This window comes from Trachurus japonicus, chromosome 13, assembly GCF_045865225.1.
Source record: "Trachurus japonicus isolate A0001 chromosome 13, Traja_1.0".
Taxonomy (NCBI): domain Eukaryota; kingdom Metazoa; phylum Chordata; class Actinopteri; order Carangiformes; family Carangidae; genus Trachurus; species Trachurus japonicus.
Window position 1 is genome coordinate 26,990,898 of NC_140919.1, and position 21,970 is coordinate 27,012,867.

At 43.8% G+C, this 21,970-nt stretch overlaps 2 protein-coding genes across 2 annotated transcripts in view; one reads left to right on the forward strand and one right to left on the reverse strand.

The window, feature by feature from the left end:
• Positions 1-4,881, reverse strand: part of col4a3 (collagen, type IV, alpha 3) — a 38,334-nt gene extending 33,453 nt beyond the window's left edge. The window contains exon 1 of the mRNA XM_085795627.1: positions 4,537-4,881. Coding sequence (XP_085651753.1) covers positions 4,537-4,626 — 90 coding nt within the window. The 5' untranslated portion in view covers positions 4,627-4,881. The remainder of the gene's footprint in view (positions 1-4,536) is intronic.
• A 1,399-nt stretch (positions 4,882-6,280) lies between these two features.
• col4a4 (collagen, type IV, alpha 4) overlaps positions 6,281-21,970 on the forward strand; it is a 57,456-nt gene continuing 41,766 nt past the window's right edge. Inside the window, exons 1-3 of the mRNA XM_085795628.1 lie at positions 6,281-6,419; positions 10,957-11,114; positions 11,874-11,916. Coding sequence (XP_085651754.1) covers positions 11,056-11,114; positions 11,874-11,916 — 102 coding nt within the window. The 5' untranslated portion in view covers positions 6,281-6,419; positions 10,957-11,055. The remainder of the gene's footprint in view (positions 6,420-10,956; positions 11,115-11,873; positions 11,917-21,970) is intronic.

Consider the following 21,970-nt stretch of genomic DNA (forward strand, 5'->3'; position numbering starts at 1 on the left):
AAACACACATGATGAAAAAATACAATGAATAGTTAAAAAGAAGAAACAACTCTACAGAACTGACTCATTTATCAATGACATCCTCCTACAACAGTCAACTCTCAACTCATCCTGACTGATCAGACAGTCATTAACCAGTCAAATAGATTAAACCTTTATATGCTATATTGTGCATTCATAGACAATCATAAAGTCTTTTTTCCCTCTACAGGAAGATGTAAAATCATAATTTTTCAAAAAAGTTGATTTGAAAAAAAAAAAAGGAGCATCATTGTGCTGCAGCTCTGAGGGTTAGGGACTTTGATCCAGATCCTGATTCCCTCCAGTCTCAGGTCGGGTCCATATGTCAATATGTGTGATATTTGAGTCCATAGGTCATCATCTGGTCATCATCATCATCATCATCATCATCCTCACCACCATGATTGTCCATCAGACAGAGTATGAGTTTTAACCCAGACCCCTTGTTGAATCTTGCAGGGGTAACAGGGGTCTAATTTAGTCCAGACTTAACTTAAAGTCTGGTTTACACTGTTGTATTGTTGTTCAACATGTCTCCTCACGATGTCTTTATCTGACATATTTCTGAGGAGTTTAACCCAAACATCTCCATGTATCCTGCAGGTGTAACAGTGCTCTTCCTGAGATAAAGTGGACCAGCAGACAGAAGGCAGTCAGACAGACAGGCCGATGAAGGTCTGATGTTGTCTTATCTTCATTCCTGTCTCACATCCCGCAGGACGCCGGTACCAGGAGATGTCTCAACACGCCTTGCAGCGCGTTATCATGGTACTTGTTCCACATTCAGTCTTTAAGTTCAGGTGGTTCAGAGAGGGAGGAGCTGACCTGCAGACTCTCAGACCATAGATCTGACCCCAGAACGGTCCACACAGACTTCACTGTGAAGGCTCCAACATCAAACATTCATTCTCCTGTTTGTTCTTGATTCAGGTTGAACTAAAACTCCACAGGTCTCTGCATTATTCGAACGGTCCAGAATAGCAAACCCCTCAGGTGACAGATATGATTGCACCATCAACTCACAAATATTCTCATGGATGAAAAGTGCAGTGTTCACAGAGACCAGGTTCACATCCAGAGGGACACATCCAAAATCAGGTTCACATTCAGAGAGCAGGTTTACACACAGAGACCAGGTTCACATTCAGAGGTTCACACCAGGTTCACACACAGAGACCAGAGATGACTCTATCTTAAAATCATTTCCAGGACATTTCATGTGATGATGTTGCTCATACATCAGTGCAGCCTAACATACCTGCCTTAATCGCTTACATGTGTATTTAGGGTTCTAAGGGAACCCTATTGTTTTTGCTCAGGTTAATCATTATTTGTTGTCTGCCACTTGAGCTCAAATTCTTGTGAGCTGGAATGGGCTAGAAACATTAAACTTGGTCCAATGACTAGAAATGATGTGCATCATCTTCCCAAGAAATATGAGCCCAATTGACCAGATAGTGACGCTGTAAGTGAGGCTCAAAGATGTGGCTTTAGGAAGGCCACAGGGAACTGAAATACACATTTCTATTATAAATGAGCCAGATTGGTCAAAAAATATGGCTGCTATTGACCAAGATATCTTCGCAAGGGCGGGGCTTAAGAAATATTGGCCATAACTCCTTAACCCATTGCCCAATCATCACAAATCTTGGTAGATATATTCACAATGGGATTGGGAATATGCTTCCCAAAGCATTTTGAGCTCAACCTAACAACACCAAATTTGGTATTGGGGGACCAAGATACTAATTTCTGAGCAAGCAAATGAGCAAGATTGGTCGAAAAGAACTGGCCACGATCAACCAAAATATGTGTCACAACATTTTTGTGCATCGTCAGCACCAGAAGTGTCCACCAGAAGTGTCCAGTGTCCTGGAAAACCAATCATATACTAACAACGTAAAGGGACATGTGTGTTTAGTAAAAGACCCAACAAAATTACATTATCAGTTTTATATTTTTGCAACATCTGCCGATTTAATCTCAATTTGATGCTTTTTGCATATTGTGCAGTCCTACAATTAACAAGGACTGTGCCCATGGTGTATGGATGCATGATGCAACTTGTGTATGGATGCATGATGTAAACTTTGATTCTGTAAAACATCCAACCAGCACTGTGAAAACTGAGCCTATTCAAAATACCGTTGTCCAAAGCTTGCCAGATCAAATTATAAATATCTCCATAGACCAGTTTTTGTGTATGTGTGTTTGTTTTCCCCCACAAGTCATGGTAGAGTTGTTAATGTGCCTGCACGGGCTTGCCATTCCACATTTTGTCATAACTGTTCACTGTGTCTCTTCTTCCATATCTTTGAATTTGTTAACAGACTAAAACACTTGTTCTAGTTTTGATTCTACATGTGTCAGTCTTGGAAGAATCACATCTCAAGTCCTTACAACTTTTACAGTATTCAGAAGCTCAAGCTCCTTCACACTTTTAGAGTCTGGGCATTGACTTGGTCCTAAAGTTCTCGTGAAATTCTCCATTCTCGTGACATCTCTTCTATCAACATGACTTACAGCAGCAACGGACAATACACTTTGCCTCATCACGTTCTTCGTGCTGGGTGTGTGTGTGCGTGTGTGTGTGTGTGTGTGTGCGCATGTGCACGTGTGTATTTGGGTCAGTAATAACAGCAGCTCAGGACAAAAGGCTGAAACTGAAAACAGACGAACTAAAACAACAGACAGAGAGCAGACTGTCTGTCTGACTGCAGCAGTGGAGGAAGTTTCACACTGTGAAGTTCTACAAATCTGATCTCAGTAAAACTACAAGAGTAGTATATCACTGAGATGTACGTAAAGTATGACAAGTTCTCATGATGTCATTGTGTACAACATTAGTGGAGTCTAATTACTGTGAAGCTCCATCAATACAACAATTCATTGCAAATTATTTTCAGGAAACTAATAAGCTGAGAGGCGAAATGCAGTAGAAGTACAAAGTAAATACTTCTGTATGTCTAAACTCTACATGAGTAAATGTATTTAGTTATTTCCCAGCACTGTTCCGCAGTGTGCAGACAGACAGAGACACTGATTTTTATTTCCTGTCTCACATTCTTTCTACATTTTCTTATTTCCTCAGTAAACAGCAGAGATGTTTGGAACAACATGTACTGAGCATGCTCAGTAGCCTGCACTGCGGAAAGGTGAGACTGCACTCTGTCTTCACTCGGTTTTCAGATTAGAGGACAGTGGGACATAATGAAGACAGTGTGAAGACAGAGAGAAGTGAAGACTATCATGCCCACACTGTCCTCATTTCATCATCACTGTTGTGTCGTCAGTCCTTCCTAATTGTGTCCTGCATTCTGTCCTCACATCTTCTTCTCTCCCTCCTCACATCATCTTGTCTTTGTCCTCACACCATCTTCTCTCTTCCTCATGTCCTCACATCATCCTCAGTCTGTCTTCACATTGTCCTCACTTTATCTTCACATCAGCTTCCCCCTCTGTCCTGCAACAAAACATTTCCCTCACGAGGAGTCAGTCACAGATTCCACTGGACAAGGTGTGGTGTTTTTCATTGGAGCACAGCTGCAGCTGAAGACTTTTTTTTACTAGACTATAGACTATAAGTCTATGAAACATCCTCCCAAAAAACCCATCCAGCCAATTTCCTCATGGTCCGAGGTGGCTTTTTCCCTTTCAATACCAGGTACAGACAGCTCAGTCTGACAGTGTGCTTGAAGATGTCTCCAGGTGTTGTATATGTGAAAGCAGCAGCGTGAGGCCTGGAGCCGTGTCAAGTCTGATAATCAGGTGACGTCTGGAATACAAGTTTGAAAAGTTCAGGTGTTCAGGAGCAGGTGTGTTAGCTCCAACACACCTGCTCACAACATTTCCCATGATTCACAGCAAAGTGGTCATACCGACATCTCAGAAAAGTCCCTCTAGTACTTGTTGTAACATCAGAATTAATAATAATAATAACGGTCACGATAACAATAAGCTCCAGTAGGTGTGGCTAAGGTGTGTGAGCTGATGATGATGATGATGATGATGATGATGATGATGATGATGATGTTGAAGATGATGATGACAGTAATGATGGTGACACTGTCAGGCCTTTCAGTGGCACGCTCACAGTCTTTCTAACTTTGCTGTTAAAAACAATAAAAGAGAGCAAACACTACATTCACACACATCTGTCTGTTACTATGGAAACACACCCACACGCACACCCACACAAAATAAAGCATCAAACCTCTCCAGTGAAATCAGATCTTTACACACCACAAACCTCCACACAAAATACAGACTGGAATAAAGTTCACAATAAGAGCTCATTTAGGCTGAAGTCTCTCCACATCTTCATGTTTTCTTCTGTCAACAAAAACTGAATCTGGTCCAGGTGAAGAGTCAGTCTGTGCAGGTCAGTCTTATTATTCTATTAAACCTCTATTTACCCCTCTCTGTGTGTGTTTGAGTGCGTGCGTGCGTGAGAGTGTGTGTTTGTGTGTGTGTGCGCGCGTGCTTGTGTGTATGGCTCGAGGTGCGCTCACTCACCCTCTCGGCATGTCCCGGAGCGGCAGAGCAGCAGACCAACAGAACCAGCAGCGGGATGATCCTCCGCCTCGGGCCGCCCGGAGCCTCCATACATACGGACAGACGGCCACAGACTTCCCGCTGATCAAACTGACTCCAGGATGAACTCAGAGCGGCTCGGAGCGTAGGCCACTCCTCGGTTTGGCTCAGTTCGGCGCGGTTCGGCTCAGTCCACAGGGGGTCCGTGCAGCGTATCCTGTCCGTACAGAGCAACCTGCTGCAGGATGGAGAGTTGGTCCAGTGACAGAGTCAAAGCCACTACTTCCAACACAGGGACTTCTGGTCCTGCCCTTACAAAATAAAAGCCTGAAAACTTAACGCAGATCTGATAAGACTTGGTTTCCCTCTTCCACGGCTCAGTTCCTTTACTGACCTAGATAACTCAGTGCAAGTACAAAAAACAGCACTGAGAGGACTATAAAGTTTATGCCATGTCATACCATGAGGTAGCCTAGGCCACTTTAGTATAGGCTATACAGCCACATCACATTTTACTGAGGTCCTACTGTACTGCTCTACATCCACCTGACTGTTTACATGCCATTGATTTAACCACAAACACAGGACACATTATTACAGTGTTAGCTACTGTATGGATGAAAAAAAAAAATTCCAATAGGCTACCCTGAAGGCTTCATGGTTTAACACCATTCTGGAAAGGAGGTCATTTACTTTTGACAGTTTTTACTTTTGCTGATAATAATAATAAAGAAAAGAAAGGATGTAGCCTACTTTTTTTTGGCCGATCTGTTTTATTCATTTATTTATTTATTTATTTAAAAGGGACAATACACATCAATGAACATTCGTACGTGTGCACAAATGTAAATGCGTCAGAGTTAGCAATTTGCTAATTTGCATCCGTAGTCCCTTGGCAGGTAACACACAAACAGACAGAAATGCACAAGAATTATACAGTGGTTCACAACACACACTCACACCTATACATAAAATGCATTAGATATTGCATTAGAGCTGACAAAACCTTGAACTCAATATTTCAGTCAGGTTCATGGTCAAAACAACCTGAGCACAGATAAACCTGAGCTCCTGACTTTTGGATTTAGAAACAATTTTTCTTTGCTGATATTTTTTGCTAGATTTATTAATAAAAATGAAACAGAACAGCATTTGAGAAAATAATTGTTGAACTTCATTTGAACAAAATAACATGTCTCTACATGTTTTTTGTTCTACAGAGAAGAGATTATTATTGACAATAATTAAAGTAGCCTACTCCATTACAAACTCATCAACTCAAACAGCTGCAGCAGAAAGAGTAGCAGCCTGTCTATTTTTGAGCATCACTCTGTTTTTTTTTGTTTTATACTCTGATATGAACGCCGATGTCAGCTGCTTATATTCAGTGAAGAATGTGACCATATCCTACATCACTGTAAAACAGTAACCTGATTCATATTCCTAGACCTTTTTAATGCTCATGTTCTGATGTGGCTGATCTGTGCCTGTGATGTGAAGACTCGACCATCGTCATGGAGACCTACATGTTTAAAGCAATGAACTTCAGAGCAGCCTAAATATTATCACATCACATCATCACCGATGATCAATAGTTCTGATCAAATCATCAGCTGATAAAAATAGACTTAACTTCAATCAGCATTTCTTTCCCTCTCCACAGCTTTTATTGTGGAGGGTGGGCGCTTGGGACCGGAAGTGTGCGCGTGTGTCCCTGCAGGTGATTGCCGCCGTTTCGAAGGTGTCGGGTTGTGTGTGCAGCGCTGCGCTGCGGCTTCAGTTTAGCGGATAAAGTTGGGACTTTTCTGTCTGTGCGTCTGTGACATGAGAACTGACTGAGGCTCCAGACCGAGCGAGACCTTCAGGTAAGACTCACCTGTGCGCGGCTCACCTGAGCCGTTAGTCTGCTGTACGTGCTGTTTGATGCGGCTGCTGAATCTCTGATCATCGATTCCAATCTGCTGTGTAACCGTTAATTAACTGCTAACCGTGATCTAATGAGCTGCTGACGTCATTGACGAGTTAATTAATTAGTCAGTTAATGAGCCGCTGATGAAGCTGAGGGGGAGGAGAGAAGTAACGGAGTACTTTTACTCCACTACTATTCTCCAGCCTGGATCACTGGTGAGCTGCAGAGAGGATTATGGTCTGTGGTCGCGAGGAGCTTTGTTAATGTGTAGTACATTGGTTGATTCTTGATATTTAAAGAAAAGAAAAATCATAGTGAGTCAGAGTTTGTTCTGCAGCTGTAATAATGTTAATTTATCTTTGTGTTGTTTTTGTTTGTTTGTTGTGAAACATGAAACTGTAAAATACTGTGAAGAAAATGGCTGAGGTCTGACTGACTTGAAACACCTGCATCACAATCCAGCTGTTTGTTCACATTTTACAAACTGATTAAGGCTCTGTTCGAAGATCTTTATCATCAAAGTCAGTGCAGCTGTTGGACAGATGCAGAAGTTGCAGCCGGTGACACTCAGGAAACGGATGTGGACTTAAAAGTTTAAGTAGAGTCCAGGAGTAAACTCGTAAATTGTAATCACTTTGTCAGTTTTGGTCAGAACCAGTGTTTTACTTCTTCATAAGGAGTGATGCCTCACTGTAAAACCTGGATCTACCTGTAGGATTTATGACATCATCAGCAGCTTGGAGCCAATCAGGATGCAGTGTATAACTTTTGACAGTGGGATGTGGAAACTTGTAAGTAGGTCAGGAATCACTGACTAAAATCTTAACTCAAGTTCAGCTGCCAGAATCCAAGACTGATGTTGTGGATCACACTGCTGATAAGTTTATCTACTTCACTTTCATATACAGTACTACCAGGTGATGTTCTGCCCTCTGATTGGTGGAGATCAGCTTGTTTTACCTCAGTCATCATGCAAAATGATTCAGTGCAGATGACCAGGCACAGGTGAGAGAGTTCAGGATCCGAATCAGGAACAGGGACTTGATGAAGTGGGCAGCTGATGAAACAGGCCATTTTAAATAGCAGGAGAGCTGATGGTGACCAGGGATGGAGGGAAAGGTCTGAAGGTCTGGGACGTCTGGTAGCTGGATGGAGAATGGTGGGTCATGCACGTTTCAAGAGACCATGAAGGCAGTGAAAACAGAACGGATAGAAAGGACAGAACCATGACAGCAATCATGACCATCTGTTTTCAGTGATAATCAATATTCTCCTGAAAAACAGAACCTATCTATCATAAAGTGTCAGGTCGCTGTTAACGAGATCATACTCATGAACTTCATGAGATCATTGACTGTCACTGAACCTGCTTAATTACTGTCACAACTAATCTCTTCAACTCAATGCTGGATAGTTTGGCTAAACTGCCAGACAAACCCTTGTGCTGACCAAACAGCTGAACCTCAAGCATCTCAGTCTCTAGGTGGTCTTTTTGTGGTCTGAAAGTAAATGTACTGACCACAAGATTTAATCATGGGAGTCTATCTGATGGTGAACTAAATCATAGCATACTTTCTGACCAATGGGACAGTCTGTTCTCTGATCCACCGTCTTCTGTGACTCTATAGGACAAAAATAACCATTGATAATAGGTAGTTAGTGAAGTTAGTAGTCAACCAATGATGAACGATGATGATGAACCTTCTGTTCTGTGTTCATCACAAAAATCTCATGAATTGAACGTTTCGCTTGCTTCTCCTTTCATGTTTTCTGTCTTTTCATCATTACCAATTAATGACTGAATTCACTTTGAAACTTACAAAGGGAAAACTGGTCGAATTGACATTTGCAAAGGCATGAGCAGTCAGTGATCATACTAGTGATTGTCCCTCAACAACATCATCATCGTCCATTTGCATAATTCTTGCCTCTTCCCCTCTGCAGTGTGCAAGTGTCACACACACTGATGAGTGTGTGAATAGTAGAACAGTGCTGTATGAAATGTGTGCATTGGTGAATGTGGCTTCCAAAGCACTTGGAGTGTTTAGTAGGACAAGAGAAGCTCAGTTGCAAGTGCAAGTGCAGTCCATGTAGCATCCTCCTCCTCCTCCTGTCTCTTGTTAGGGCCACGGGGCCAACACACCAAGGCCTTGGCCTCTACAGCTATAAAATAGCTGCAGAACTGCTTCAGTCCTGCCACATCTCAAAGACCCGACCCGGTCTGATCCGCAGGTGTTGAAGCCTGGACCCAATGCAGCCCCGACCTCACGAGCATTCATTCTCGGACTGCAGCAAAAAAAAGAAAGAAAAAATAAGCCATTGGTCCGACGCGTCCCGAGTTATTAGCCTAAATGTTTTCAACCTGAACAGTGCGTCCTGTTGTGTTGTTCGGTCCAACCCGTTGAGAACTTGGACTGACACAAGGAAAGGAGGCTGTGGCCGGCGGCGGAGCACAAGAAGTCTAATCAGTGCTTGTAAATGAATGCTGCTCTGGATCCGACTCTTTCCTTCTATTCTTACTCTTTTAAACATAACCTATTATATATTTTCCATCTCTACTGAGCATAACATTTGTTCAAAATTAATTTAAAACCTGTCCCGTACACAGTAGACGCCTGTCTAAACAATAGCTGGGTCAGTTGTTTTGCCTCCAGCGAACGTCTTGACGTAGGCCATGAAGGGGTCTATGACTTTTCTCTACAGATTACGAATTGTGTCGCGAAAAACTGAGAACAATTTCTCATAGAGAATCAATGGGATGAGCAGTGTTGCCAACTTGGCGACATTCTCACTAAATCTGGCGACTTTCCAAACCCTCCTGGCGACTCGCGACAAATCTAGCGACTTTTGGATTTGTCACAAACCTTTCTGGTTTTAAGACTCCTGCATGAAAGCACGTATCACAGTGGGTGCTGCTGTGAGCCCCGCCCCCAACCCAGCTCCCAAAACAAGGAGCCGCCGCAGAGACAGAGACCCGCACCGCTCCACACCTCCTCCAACGCCGCCAATACAGATGTAGTGAAGAGGCAGAGACCAGTGGATCACTGCAGTCCAGTCACAGTGGTTAACGTTAGCTAGCGTACTAGTGTTAAATGTTAGCTTATATAACATTACCTGTCTCTATGTAACTTTCAAGCAAAATGTTAAACTGTGTGTGTGTGTTTTATGGGTACAGCAATGAAGAACATGCATTGCTGAATGTTAGCAGCAGGGGTTTGGACATGGAAGTGATTTGTGATGTCACACTAGCTGCCCCCATACATATAAGTCTCTGTCAAACACAACCACCACACCAACACACATGCGCACACCAACTAATTATTATAACTCTGTCTTGACTCTTGACCATAAGATCGTGGGTTTGACTCCCATGTTGACAGAGATGGTAACCCAGGCAGTAGCTCCCGTGGCCCTATCAAAATTTCCCAGAGGAAATCTTTTACTTATTTATACAATATAATGAAAAAACTGTTGATGGCGGACATAATGGGAAACACTGCATGTCTCCCAAACTTATCAGGCAGGTTTCCAGGATGTCAAGTAGCCTACTCACTTAAAGTAACAATTGCTGATGAGAACCGGTGTCAAAAAAAAAAAAAATTGATCACGGACTTCATGATCGATTACCATGGCAACGATCGAAGCTTCGAAGCTTCAACTTTTTTCTTCAGCCCTAATTTCTAAAGATGTCCCACAGCAATTATGACAAAATGTCTTCACTAGTTTGAGTGGAGAAGGCAGACAAGTGGTTAGGAGGTGATTCTAGTTTTGGCTTAAAATGAGCCAATTTATTTTTGTGTCTGACTAACATTAAAATATAAGATAGACAGATGTAGATGTGAGACTGGCCCCTTATAATGTAGCTGTGGATCAGTTTTTCTCTTGGTTCAGACCGAAGCACTGAAGCACAGGTTGATTTAGAAATGTTGTATAGACTCGGGCTCTCACGTCTCACACATTCATCTCAGTTGACTGATTCCAGCTGGATTATCCTCTCAGTATCAATACTGCTTTCTCTGATCCAAATAAAAATAAACACAGCGAAGACAGAAACTACTTCACCCACAGCTGTGACATCATCATCATCATCATCATCACTGGTACTTGTCTGTGAACTGGATTATCTGTAGTCATCTGGGCACGTGAAGGATCTAACAGCTGTTCTCAGACCAGGACCATGATGTGTGTCTGAGTGTCTCTGAGCTGCTGCTTTGTCTATGTCTCTTATTCGCTTGTGTAGTAGTCCATCCACCGCCTTGTTATCTCTTCATGGTCTATGTGTTTTGTGCCAGATGTTTGTCTGATGGCTGTTGTTTAGATGTTGTGCACTGTTTGCCATGACTCACATAAGCAGCTCTCAGACAAGTCCTGAACCTTCCTGAACTGAGTCCTGCTCCTCAGAGGATGAACCTTGACCCTTCAAACATGAAGTACGGCTCGGATTGTGGGCTCTGCTGTGTCTTCGGTCTCAGTGTGTCTTTGTGTGTCCACAGGACGACCACCAGCGTCGCACATCGGAGCGTCCTCATTGGCTGAGATCCAGCTGGAGGCGGAGTCAGTGACGGCTGTGTCGTGGCCAGGAATTCCTCTGCATGGGGGACAAGATGCTGCTGACTTCCTCCATCGCCCCCTGCAGCTACACCTGGCTCTGGTAAGTCGAAAATAAAAGGATGAATAGATGGTTAATGCAGTCGTTTTCAGCAGCTGGAGCAGAAACACATTTAGTTTTTCAAGTGACCAGAAACAAAATGAAAGGCTGGTTTGACAGTCAGAGACCGCCTCTGCTTGCATGGTAGCTATAAACCAAAATACACTCCTAGTCCCATGGCTCGAGTGTTGCCCACATTACAGCATGACTGTCAGACTGTACTTTCACATACGATACGATACGATACGATACGATACGATACGATACGATAAACTTTATTGTCCCGTTCAGGGAAATTTGTCTTGGACACTGTAGCTGCGCCATAAATGCCTTAATGGCCACAATGACAAAAACAAAAAACAAAAAGAACAATACACCTCAGCCATATTAATCCAACAGCATTGCACATATCCCATAACATAGCACATATTCCATAACATAACACATATTGCACACATCCCATAACATAACACATATTGCACACATCCCACAACATAGCACATACATACACCTCATGTGCTATGTTGTGGGATGTGTGCAATATGTGTTTTGTTATGGGATGTGCACATCTGGACAAAAACAGGGGGATAACAGTCAGAATCTACCCAGATGTGGAAGTATGTTTGCCCAACACAGCCCAAGGACCCATGAATATGTTAGGCTGGAAGATTCATTTTGCTGCTATGGGTGATGATGATTTATCAGTCAGAGCTACAGTCTGTTGGCCCAGTTTATAACTCGCCTGTATGTTTGCTCCTCCAGGTGCCTCCTGATGATGCTGATAGCTCCTCCAGCAGCTCTTGGGGTGAGTTCAGCTCTTGTGAAGGTGTTTTATGTGCTGCTAATGGGCTGTAGATTAAGTGTGATGTTGTTCAACAGTTTAAAGTTTAGATTCAATTGAAATTCATTGAGGTACAGTTACTAATCTTTCAGGGGATCAAAGGTCAAAGGTCAAAACCTCATAAAGTCTAAATTGTGTCTTATAGGCTACCCCATTAAATAAATCAGCAACGTACATTTTCATGTTTATTGTCAATTTTCAATGCAGGAAACTTTTCACATAGTGCACTTGTATAGTAAACCAGTGGTTTTCAAAGTGGGGGCCGCGGCCCCCTGGGGGGCCGCCAGGGGGCGCTAGGGGGGCCTCAGGAAATTGGAGGGAAGATAAGAAAAAAAAAGGAAAGACAAAAAAAAAAATTTTTCTAATTATTTTTTAATAAATATTTTAAATCTGATTATTTTTTTAAATCATAATTATAAAATATAATTTATAATAATGGAACATATAATTTGCCATAGTCATCTTTCTGATTGCCTACCAGTCAAAACATCGTTCACGACGCCATGACGTCATGTTTAGACCTGGCGGTTTGCGCCATTTATCAAGCTGCTTTGCTCCTCAAGCGAGCAAGCTAGCTCAAAATGGACAGGTTTTTGACAAAGAACAGGTCAACGGAACCGACCAACAGCCCTGCTGTGGAGGACACTGCTGCAAAAAAACCTAAGAACTCCTGGCCAATTAAAATCAGAAGGTACGATGCAGCGTACATTAAGTATGGCTTTACAGCGTACAGAAAAATGGCCATGATTGCCCGAAGTGTGTGCTCTGTCTGGAGACCCTCTCAAACGAGTGTTTAAAACCTTCGAAACTTCAGCGTCACTTGATGCAAAAACATCCGGCAGAGGCCGAAAAAACGGCAGACTTCTTCAGACGTAAAGAGGAGCATTTGGCCAGGCAATCTGCTGCATTCACACAGCAAGCCACCGTTCCCGAGCGGGCCCTGAAGCATCATTTTTTAGCTTCATACACATTGCTCGTGCAAAAAAACCTCACACAATCGGAGAGGATTTGCTTTTACCAGCTACCAAAGACATTGTCCGAGAATTGCTTGGCGAGGATGCTGCTAAAAAAATCGACGCTGTCCCACTCTCGGACAACACCGTCAGCCGACGGATTGGTGACATGGCGCAGGACGTATCTGCTCAGCTTTTGGAGCAGGTGAGAGCCAGCGAGTACTTCGCTCTTCAACTAGATGAGAGCACAGACATATCGAATGAGGCCCAACTGCTTGTGTACATTCGATTCATTTCCCAGGAGAGATTTGTCGAGGAAATACTGTTTTGTAAAGCACTTGAAAGAAGAACCACTGGGAAAGATATTTTTCAAGTTTTGGACGATTACATCGAGTCTAACGGATTGAACTGGGCCCGCTGTGTGGGGGTGTGTTCGGACGGAGCCGCGGCAATGACCGGCAAGATCAGTGGAGTGACCGCTCTCATTAAGCAGAAAGCCCCGCATGTAGTCGCCACACACTGCATGCTCCACCGTGAGGCACTTGTTGCAAAAAGGATGGATAACGAGTTGAATCAGGTACTACAGGAGGTTGTACAAGTGGTGAATTTTATTAAAGCCCGCCCCTTGAAACACAGACTGTTTACCCTGCTTTGTAATGAGATGGGCGCCCGTTTTGAGGGGCTGCTGCTTCACTCAAACGTGCGCTGGCTGTCACGGGGCGCAGTTTTGAACCGTGTCTATGAGCTGCGGAGGGAGGTTGGAGAGTTCCTCTCTTCTGAAAAGCATCAGCTGGCAGAGCGGTTCACTGATGCAACCTGGATCCGCAAACTTGCATACATGTCAGACATTTTTCTGCATCTAAATGTACTGAACCAAAGCATGCAAGGACGTGACACGTACATACTGCAGGTGCAAGACAAAGTGCGTGCTTTTTCCAAAAAGATTATGCTGTGGTCAAACAAGCTCCAGGAGGGAGTCACAGAGATGTTCCCACTACTTCACCAGGAGCTGCTGTCATGTGATGATTTGGGCTCCATCTCTCCATTGATCCAGTCCCACCTGGAGCACCTTCAAGGATATTTTAAAGACTATTTCCCTGACCTTGAAAACACACCTTTAAACTGGGTTAGGAACCCCCCTTTCCCCCGGTGTTGGTTCTAGTCTGGACATAAAGTCACAGGAGGAGCTGATTGAGATGACAAACTCAGGGATTTAAAACTAAAACAAACTTTGAGGCTCTTCCCCTGTCTAACTACTGGCTACATGTAAGAAAGGACTATCCCACCTTGGCTGACAGGGCACTGAAATGCCTTCTCCCTTTTGCAACAACTTATTGTGTGAGTCTGGCTTTTCAACTTTAAAGGTACTCAAAACTAAACATAGAGCACGTCTACATGTGGACAATGACATGCGTATGGCACTGACAGACATTAAGCCCAGGCTTGACAGACTGTGTAGGAGCCACCAAGCCCATCCTTCCCACTAGTGTGATCACTGTCTGTCACTTCCAACACACACACACACACACACACACACGCACACACAACACACACACACACACACACACACACACACACACACACACACACCACACACACACACACAACACAAGAGAGGTTTGGTTTCTTTTTTCTGTTTTTGTATCATCAAACAGTTTGTTGAAAGGTTTGTTATTCAGTGGGAATATAGTGTTGAACTTACAGAACCAAGTCAGTTTAATAGATTTTTTTTCTTTTTTGACTGAAAACTTTTGAAGACATAATGCAAGAAAGACAAAAAAAAATAACTCTTGCATATGTAAATATATTTTCTGAAGGGTAAAATGTATTGCAACATAGTGTCTATAATAAGAAAAACATTGTGGTGCAACAAAGATGCCCTGCCATACAAATCTTATTCTGTGTTGAAAACATGTTGTTAATATTATTCTCATGCTAAACAAATGTAATAATTACAGTATTGAATAGAGAATAAAAGTAACAAAAACGTTCTTAAAGTTGATGTGTGACATATTTTGTAGCATTGTTGGTGGGTTTGCAAAGGGGGTCCCCGGCCAGAAGCTAATGATTTTTGGGGGGCCTTGGCATGGAAAAGTTTGGGAACCCCTGTAGTAAACCACTACCTACTTGACCATAAATAATAGTAGTCCCAGGCATTTTAAGTTAAAGAGAACAAGACAAAAACCTAGAGTAAAATAAGTATATATATACTATATTTCTTAGGTTGTTTTCACACAGGCATTGTTTAGATCAGAACTTTGGGCCTGAGAGTGGTGTGTTTGGGTCACACAACAGTCACACCCTTGGCCCGCACCAGTGTGAAAACACCCTTATGAGAGAGATGGGCATGTGACTGCTCTGCCAGTAATTTGAATCTTGGCTTGGAGTCGGTGCCATTCATCTTTAAAAGTTTGGTGAACAGCATCAACTTTCCTTATTTTGGAGTAATCCATGCTGTCATCAGTCTCTCCTTTCTTATCTCTCTCTGGTGGATGTGGAACCTGTAATGTTCAGTAATAAATGGGACTAGTTAAGGCTGCGTAGTGATCTGTGATTGTAGGCTACAGGGACTGCAGTGTGAGCATGCGCAGTAGTAGTGTTTACGGAAGCAGTGGCGATTTCAGATCTGTACATGTTCCCGACTCGACTCTCATTAAAGTTCACAAACTGAGAACTATGACTGTTCATTGAACATTACATGGTGTCAGAAGTTAACCATGGCAAAGTTTCCACCGCCGGACAACTTCGACTTCACCCACCCGGAGCTGTGGCCTGAATGGAAGCAGAGGTTCCACAGGTACAGAAAAGCTACCAAGCTCGATAAAGAGGAAGAAGACGTGCAGGTCTGTACTCTGTTGTATTCGCTTGGAAGTGAAGTTGAACAAATTGTCAAAACCTTCGTCTACGCAAACGCTGAGGACGCTGATAAGTACGATGTCGTACTAGGACAATTAGACCGCTATTTTGTGCCTAAAGTCAATGTAATTCATGAGAGGGCACGGTTTCACCAGCGAGCACAGAAGCACGGAGAAAGTGTGGAAGAATACATCCGCAGTCTGCACGAGCTGGCCGAGAAATGTGATTTCGGAGACGTGAAAAACGAAAACATAAGAGACAGACTTGTGATAGGCGTCCTGGATAAAGACTTGTCACAGAAGTTGCAAATGATGTCGGATTTAACTCTGGACAAGGCATGCAGACAAGCCAGACAGTCGGAACAGATCAAAGGACAGATTTCAGAGCAGAGCGGAGCCACGGCGTTATGTGAGGTGACGCGCACACATAAAAGGGATTACTCTGTGCGGCCAAAAGGTGCATTCAAGCCAGAGAGGAGGGACCGCCAAGGAAACCACTGGTCGCCCAGGCAGCAACCTTCAGGTGCGATGAGCACAGCCCAAGGAAAGTGCTTGAGATACGGCAAGCAGCACGCCAGGGGCGATATATGCGCGGCCAGATGCGCGGATTGCCGCAAGTGCGGTAAGAGAGGCCATTATGCCGCTATGTGTCACACTCTTCAGGTCAGTGACGTGTTTACAGAGAAAAATGAAACAGAGAGATTTTTCCTGGGTGCTGTCACTGTAAAAGACACTAACACACCATGGCCAGTAACACTACAACTCCAGGACAGTGATGTTGAGTTTAAAATAGACAGTGGAGCTGACACAAGTGTTATTTCTCAACACACATATGGCACATTAAAGACAAAGCCCAAACTGGAGCATTCACAAGCCGTGTTGGATTGTCCAGGTGGCAGGCTCAAGAATAAGGGTAAATTCAAAACCTCCACTTACAGAAAAGGGACAAAATATTGCTTTGATGTACATGTTGTGGAAGTTCCTACAGTCAGTAACCTGCTTGGCAGAGAAGTGTCAGTGGCCATGGGCCTCATCCAAAGAGTGGAGAACGTGACTAGTGCACCCAGTGAGTCAGTGGGACTTCTGAGGACAACTCCAGTAAAAATAAAATTGAAAGATGGAGCAGTACCCTATTCTGTCACCACGGCTCGTCGGGTTTCTGTACCCCTACTCCCCAAGGTAAAAGAGGAGCTCAACAGAATGGTCAAATGTGGAGTTATCGAAGAGATAACCGAGCCAACGGCATGGTGTGCACCAATGGTTCCCGTGCCAAGAAAAAATGGACGTGTGAGAATATGTGTGGGACTTAACCGCCTTAATGAAGCTGTGGAGCGAGAAAAGTATATTTTACCTACCCTGGATGATATACTCCCCAAGCTGGCTGGTTCAAGTGTGTTTTCACTGCTCGATGCTGCAACAGGATTCTGGCAAATACCTTTAGACAGAGACAGTGCCAAACTTACAACTTTATTAACGCCATTCGGAAGGTATTTTTTCCACCGTTTCCGTTTGGTATCTCCACCGCTCCAGAAATCTTTCAGAGAGAGATGAACAATCTTCTTAAAGACCATGAAGGCACCGCAGCATATATGGACGACATTATAATCTATGGAGAGACACCTGAGGTGCATGACCAGCGCCTAAACAAAGTGCTGCAAACACTAAAAGAGGCTGGGCTGAAGCTCAATGAAGAAAAATGTAAACTGAGACAGACACAGATTAAGTTTTTGGGCCATGTTGTTGACAGGCGTGGTGTGAGGCCTGATATGGAAAAAGTGGAGGCCATAAGAAACATCCAGCCGCCACAGAACATCACAGAGCTGAAGCGGGTCATGGGCATGGTGCATTATCTGGGACGCTACCTGCCCAACCTAGCAGACGTCACACGCCCACTCAATGACCTTCTCAGGGCTGACAAAGCCTGGATGTGGAGCCCAGCACAGGAGCAGGCTTTCATAAAAGTCAAACAGCTCTTGACAGAAGCACCCACACTAGCCTTTTATGACATCAGCAAGCCAACAATTGTGAGTGCCGACGCCAGCAGCTATGGATTGGGTGCTGTTCTTCTTCAGAACCACGAGGGACAGCTACGGCCGGTAGCCTATTGTTCTCGCACCCTGACTGATGCTGAAACCAGGTATGCACAGATTGAAAAGGAGTGTTTGGTGGTTGTCTGGGCATGTGAAAAGTTCTCAAAATACCTGTATGGCCTGGATAACTTTACTGTGCATACGGACCATAAGCCATTGGTCCCGCTCTTCAACGTCAAAGACATCGATGCAGTGCCACTTCGCTGCCAACGATTACTCCTGAGAATGATGAAATTCAACGCAAAAGATGAGTATGTCCCGGGCAAACTGCTTGTAGTAGCAGACACACTATCACGCCACCCTTCTGCAGCACTACATCTGGACACAGTTGAACTGTTGGATGACATACATGCTCTGGAAGAGGACACACAGGCAGCATGGCCGATGTCTCGCTCACGTCTGGACGAGGTTAAAGAGCACACAAAGGCTGACACGGAGCTGCAGGTGGTGATGCAGTTTGTAAGTAAAGGCTGGCCAAAATATGCATCCAAAGTGCCAGACAGCATCAAACAGTACTATGCAGTAAAAGACTCTCTCACTACATGCCACAACTTGCTTCTTTACGGCGACAGAATCATCATTCCCAAAAGCCTGAGGTCAGAGATAGTGGAAAGGCTGCATGATGGTCACATGGGCATAGTCAAATGTCGCGAGCGCGCCAAACAGAGCATCTGGTGGCCGGGCATTGGTAAAGCCCTGCAAAAGTGGATTGAACACTGCAAGCACTGCCAAATAGCAAAACCTGCTCAAAACAGAGAGCCACTCATGACAACCCCGTTGCCGAACAGACCTTGGGAAAGAGTAGCTGCAGATATCTGTGAGGTGGACAAGAAAAATTACCTTGTGGTAACAGACTATTTTTCCAGATAGGGTTAGCCCCTGTCACAGAAAAACACGCTTGGGCACCGGTGGCCCGCCGATGGGCCGTCGGTGCCACCCTACCACCGGGCTTAACAAGTTTTCTGGGGGAAACCCTGGACTCCCATTCCCACACTTGAAGAAAAGCTTCTCCCACGGTGGCCGGACATGGCTCTGGTGAAAGAGGCAGACTCCAGAGCTAAGGCTGCCTATAAACACCACTATGACAGACGTCACTCCAGCCGCCCGTTGCCACCTCTCAGGCCAGGTGACTCTGTTGCTGTCAAACTCGACAGTCAGAAAGGATGGACGCTGTTGTTCTACATAAATACAACACCCCCAGATCCTACCTGATTCGCACCAACGATGACACTCTGCGCAGGAACAGGCGCCACTTGCGTCTACAGCCCTCACCTCTCTCTCAGCCTCAGCTCGAGGAGGAGGAGGAAACAGAGGAAACAGAGGAAAGAGACATGGCAGAAGGAAACAGTGAACAACGGCAGGATGAACCGACGACAATGCCAACACCAGCGGCTGTCACCACATCAAGAGGCAGAGTGGTGAAACAGCCATCTCACCGAAAGACTTTGTCACTTGAAATACCCTGCACTTACCCTGCATAAATACTTAGTCTAGGTTCATGTTATTGTGTTAATAAGACAGTAAAGCACTAAGAGAAAAGTTCATAATGAAAATGATACATTGTTATGATACAGAAGATTTATATTTATTTATTTCACAGAACAGAACCATGGTGATATGTGCTGATGGATGCTGATGTCAGTGATCAAATATTTCCAGAGCGATACCACACAATGTCAACACAATATTTTGCTTTATTTCCCACAGACAGTACATACGGTATTTACTTTTTAGTTTATTTTAACTTTTGTTTTTTAAGTTACTGTTTGAGGGCATTTTTCAACTTTATTTGATAGGACAGTGAGAGGAGAGAAAGGAAATCAGGGGGAGAGACTGGGGAATGACATGTAGTAAAGATCGTCGAACCCCCTCTTGGTGCAGACAATGCCCATAAGGGACGTGCTCTAACCACTTGACCACTGGGCACCCAACTTATTATCAGTATCATCTGACAAATGATTTGTGATTGAAGAGAAACTTTTATGCGTTTATCCTGGTGGTAGACAGACGGGGTGACATTTGAATGGTGAATTTGCCATGACACAGTTTGATGTGTATTACGTAACCAATACCTGCAATTTTGACACGTGGTCAGTGTCTGCACATATTCACACACACACACAAACACACACACACACACACACACACACACACACACACACACACACACACACACACACACACAGCACGATCAGCTGATTTGAAGTGCAGCCTCAGTGAGGAGATTTTTATCAGTGAGTGACACTTTCACAGGATGACAACAAGACAATCAGATTGTGGAGAAGAGCTCAACTCTGTTTTCGATGGATGCTGATGCGGGCCTCTGCAATGATGTTATTGATCCAATTGTGTCTCTCCAGACCATGGATTATTTCTTTGGTGAACATATGATCCAGAGGATGATTTTGATGTTTAACTGAGCTCAGCTCTTCTGAGAGAAACATTAGCATTGGCTTTGTGTCCAGAGCCGCAGATGTCATAGTCTTTATGTTTAATGTGCTGCTGCAAGTTTTCATTGGTTGTGTCAGTTGCTGTTTTGTTGCTTCCTGTCAAATTCTCATGGATGATAATATTTGTCTACAAATCGGTTTCTGTTAATTATTGACTGCTGGAGGAAGAGGTGTGATTGTACAATAACACAATCATCATCATCATCATCATCATCATCATCATCATCATCATCATCATCATCATCATCATCATCATCATCATCATCATCATCATCATCATCATCATCATCATCAACAACCTTTATTTAATCAGAGATACACCAAGAGGTGACAGGCATTTTGAATAACTCAGAGATTACAAATGCAAAAAGAAAACACGAAAACAAAACTAATTTCCTAGTGAAAACAATTTGAGCATAATGATTTCAACGATTTAAAGCATATTTCTAAACTGTGAATGCAATAAACACAGTGAATGCAATTGAATATATGGATACACTTCATGCTTAAGGGCTAACTATCTATCACCTCCCCTGGCCAGAATTTAAAATAGAGATGGTCATAGGGGTAAAGGAGTGCTTGTGCCTGTTGCTCTTAACAGGGGGGGAACTAAGTCTAAGGGCTTAAAGGTGGTGACAGCAGCATGTCTATATATCCCATCACCATGTATGTTCAATATCTATTTTTCTACTGTATGTGGGAAAGTAAAGTAGACTCTATTTTATTATTTAAGTTAAGTTATTTAAGTTTCACCCACAGCCTCAGTACAAGATTGTCCACATCAGCTTAAATGGTACAGAAAATTTGTCATCTATGCCTAATCTTTATGAAGCTGGGCTCTTGATTTCTGTGGCAAGCGCTAAACTGAGTCTTATACTTCACTTTATTGTTTAGTTTTTATACATTTTATGTACTTCTTGTTTTAATCAAGTAGTGAACTTTTCATGAATCAGTGTGACGGATGGCAGCAGAGTCACACTGACACCGTGTTCGTCTGCTACAGCCTCAAACTGCCAGGGACATAAACATCTGGTGTAGATCTCTTCTCTTCGGTTTGGGAGAACAACCTGTGTGTGCTGCAGGGTGTAAGAGAAAATTCACTGATGACTGACCTACAGGTGGGGGTAGAGAATCACCTGCCTGAGAATCTGTTGGTGTCCCACAGGGATCAGACCCAGGTCCTCTGGTCTTTATTTATTTATACCAGGGACTGACTGATGGAGAGGAGGGATGATGATGAACTGATCCAGGATGGACACATGATGTAGAGATGTCCCTGCAGAGGTTTAGAAAGATTGTCCTCTTGTCTAAACTTTTCCATCCTGCTGAGGTTGTCAGGTTCAGTCTGTCTGTGAATAGGCACAGCCAGCCAATCAACTGCACCGCTGTCTGTTCAGCCAATCGGTGTCAGTGTGGTGTCTCAGATAGAAGGATGATGGGGGGATGGCAGGAGGATGTAGGATTAATGGATGATAGTAGGGCAGATGGAGTGAAGATGGAGGATGCAGGGAGGACAGTGTGAGTGCGGACCGGTCCACAGCAGGGTCCTGACAGCAGAGAGAGCGGTGATGGAGGATAAATGGAGGACTGATGGAGGGAGGATGGTGTGAGCACAGACTTTCAGAACAAAGTCGTGACAGCAGATAGAGCGATAGCCACATTCCTGCTGC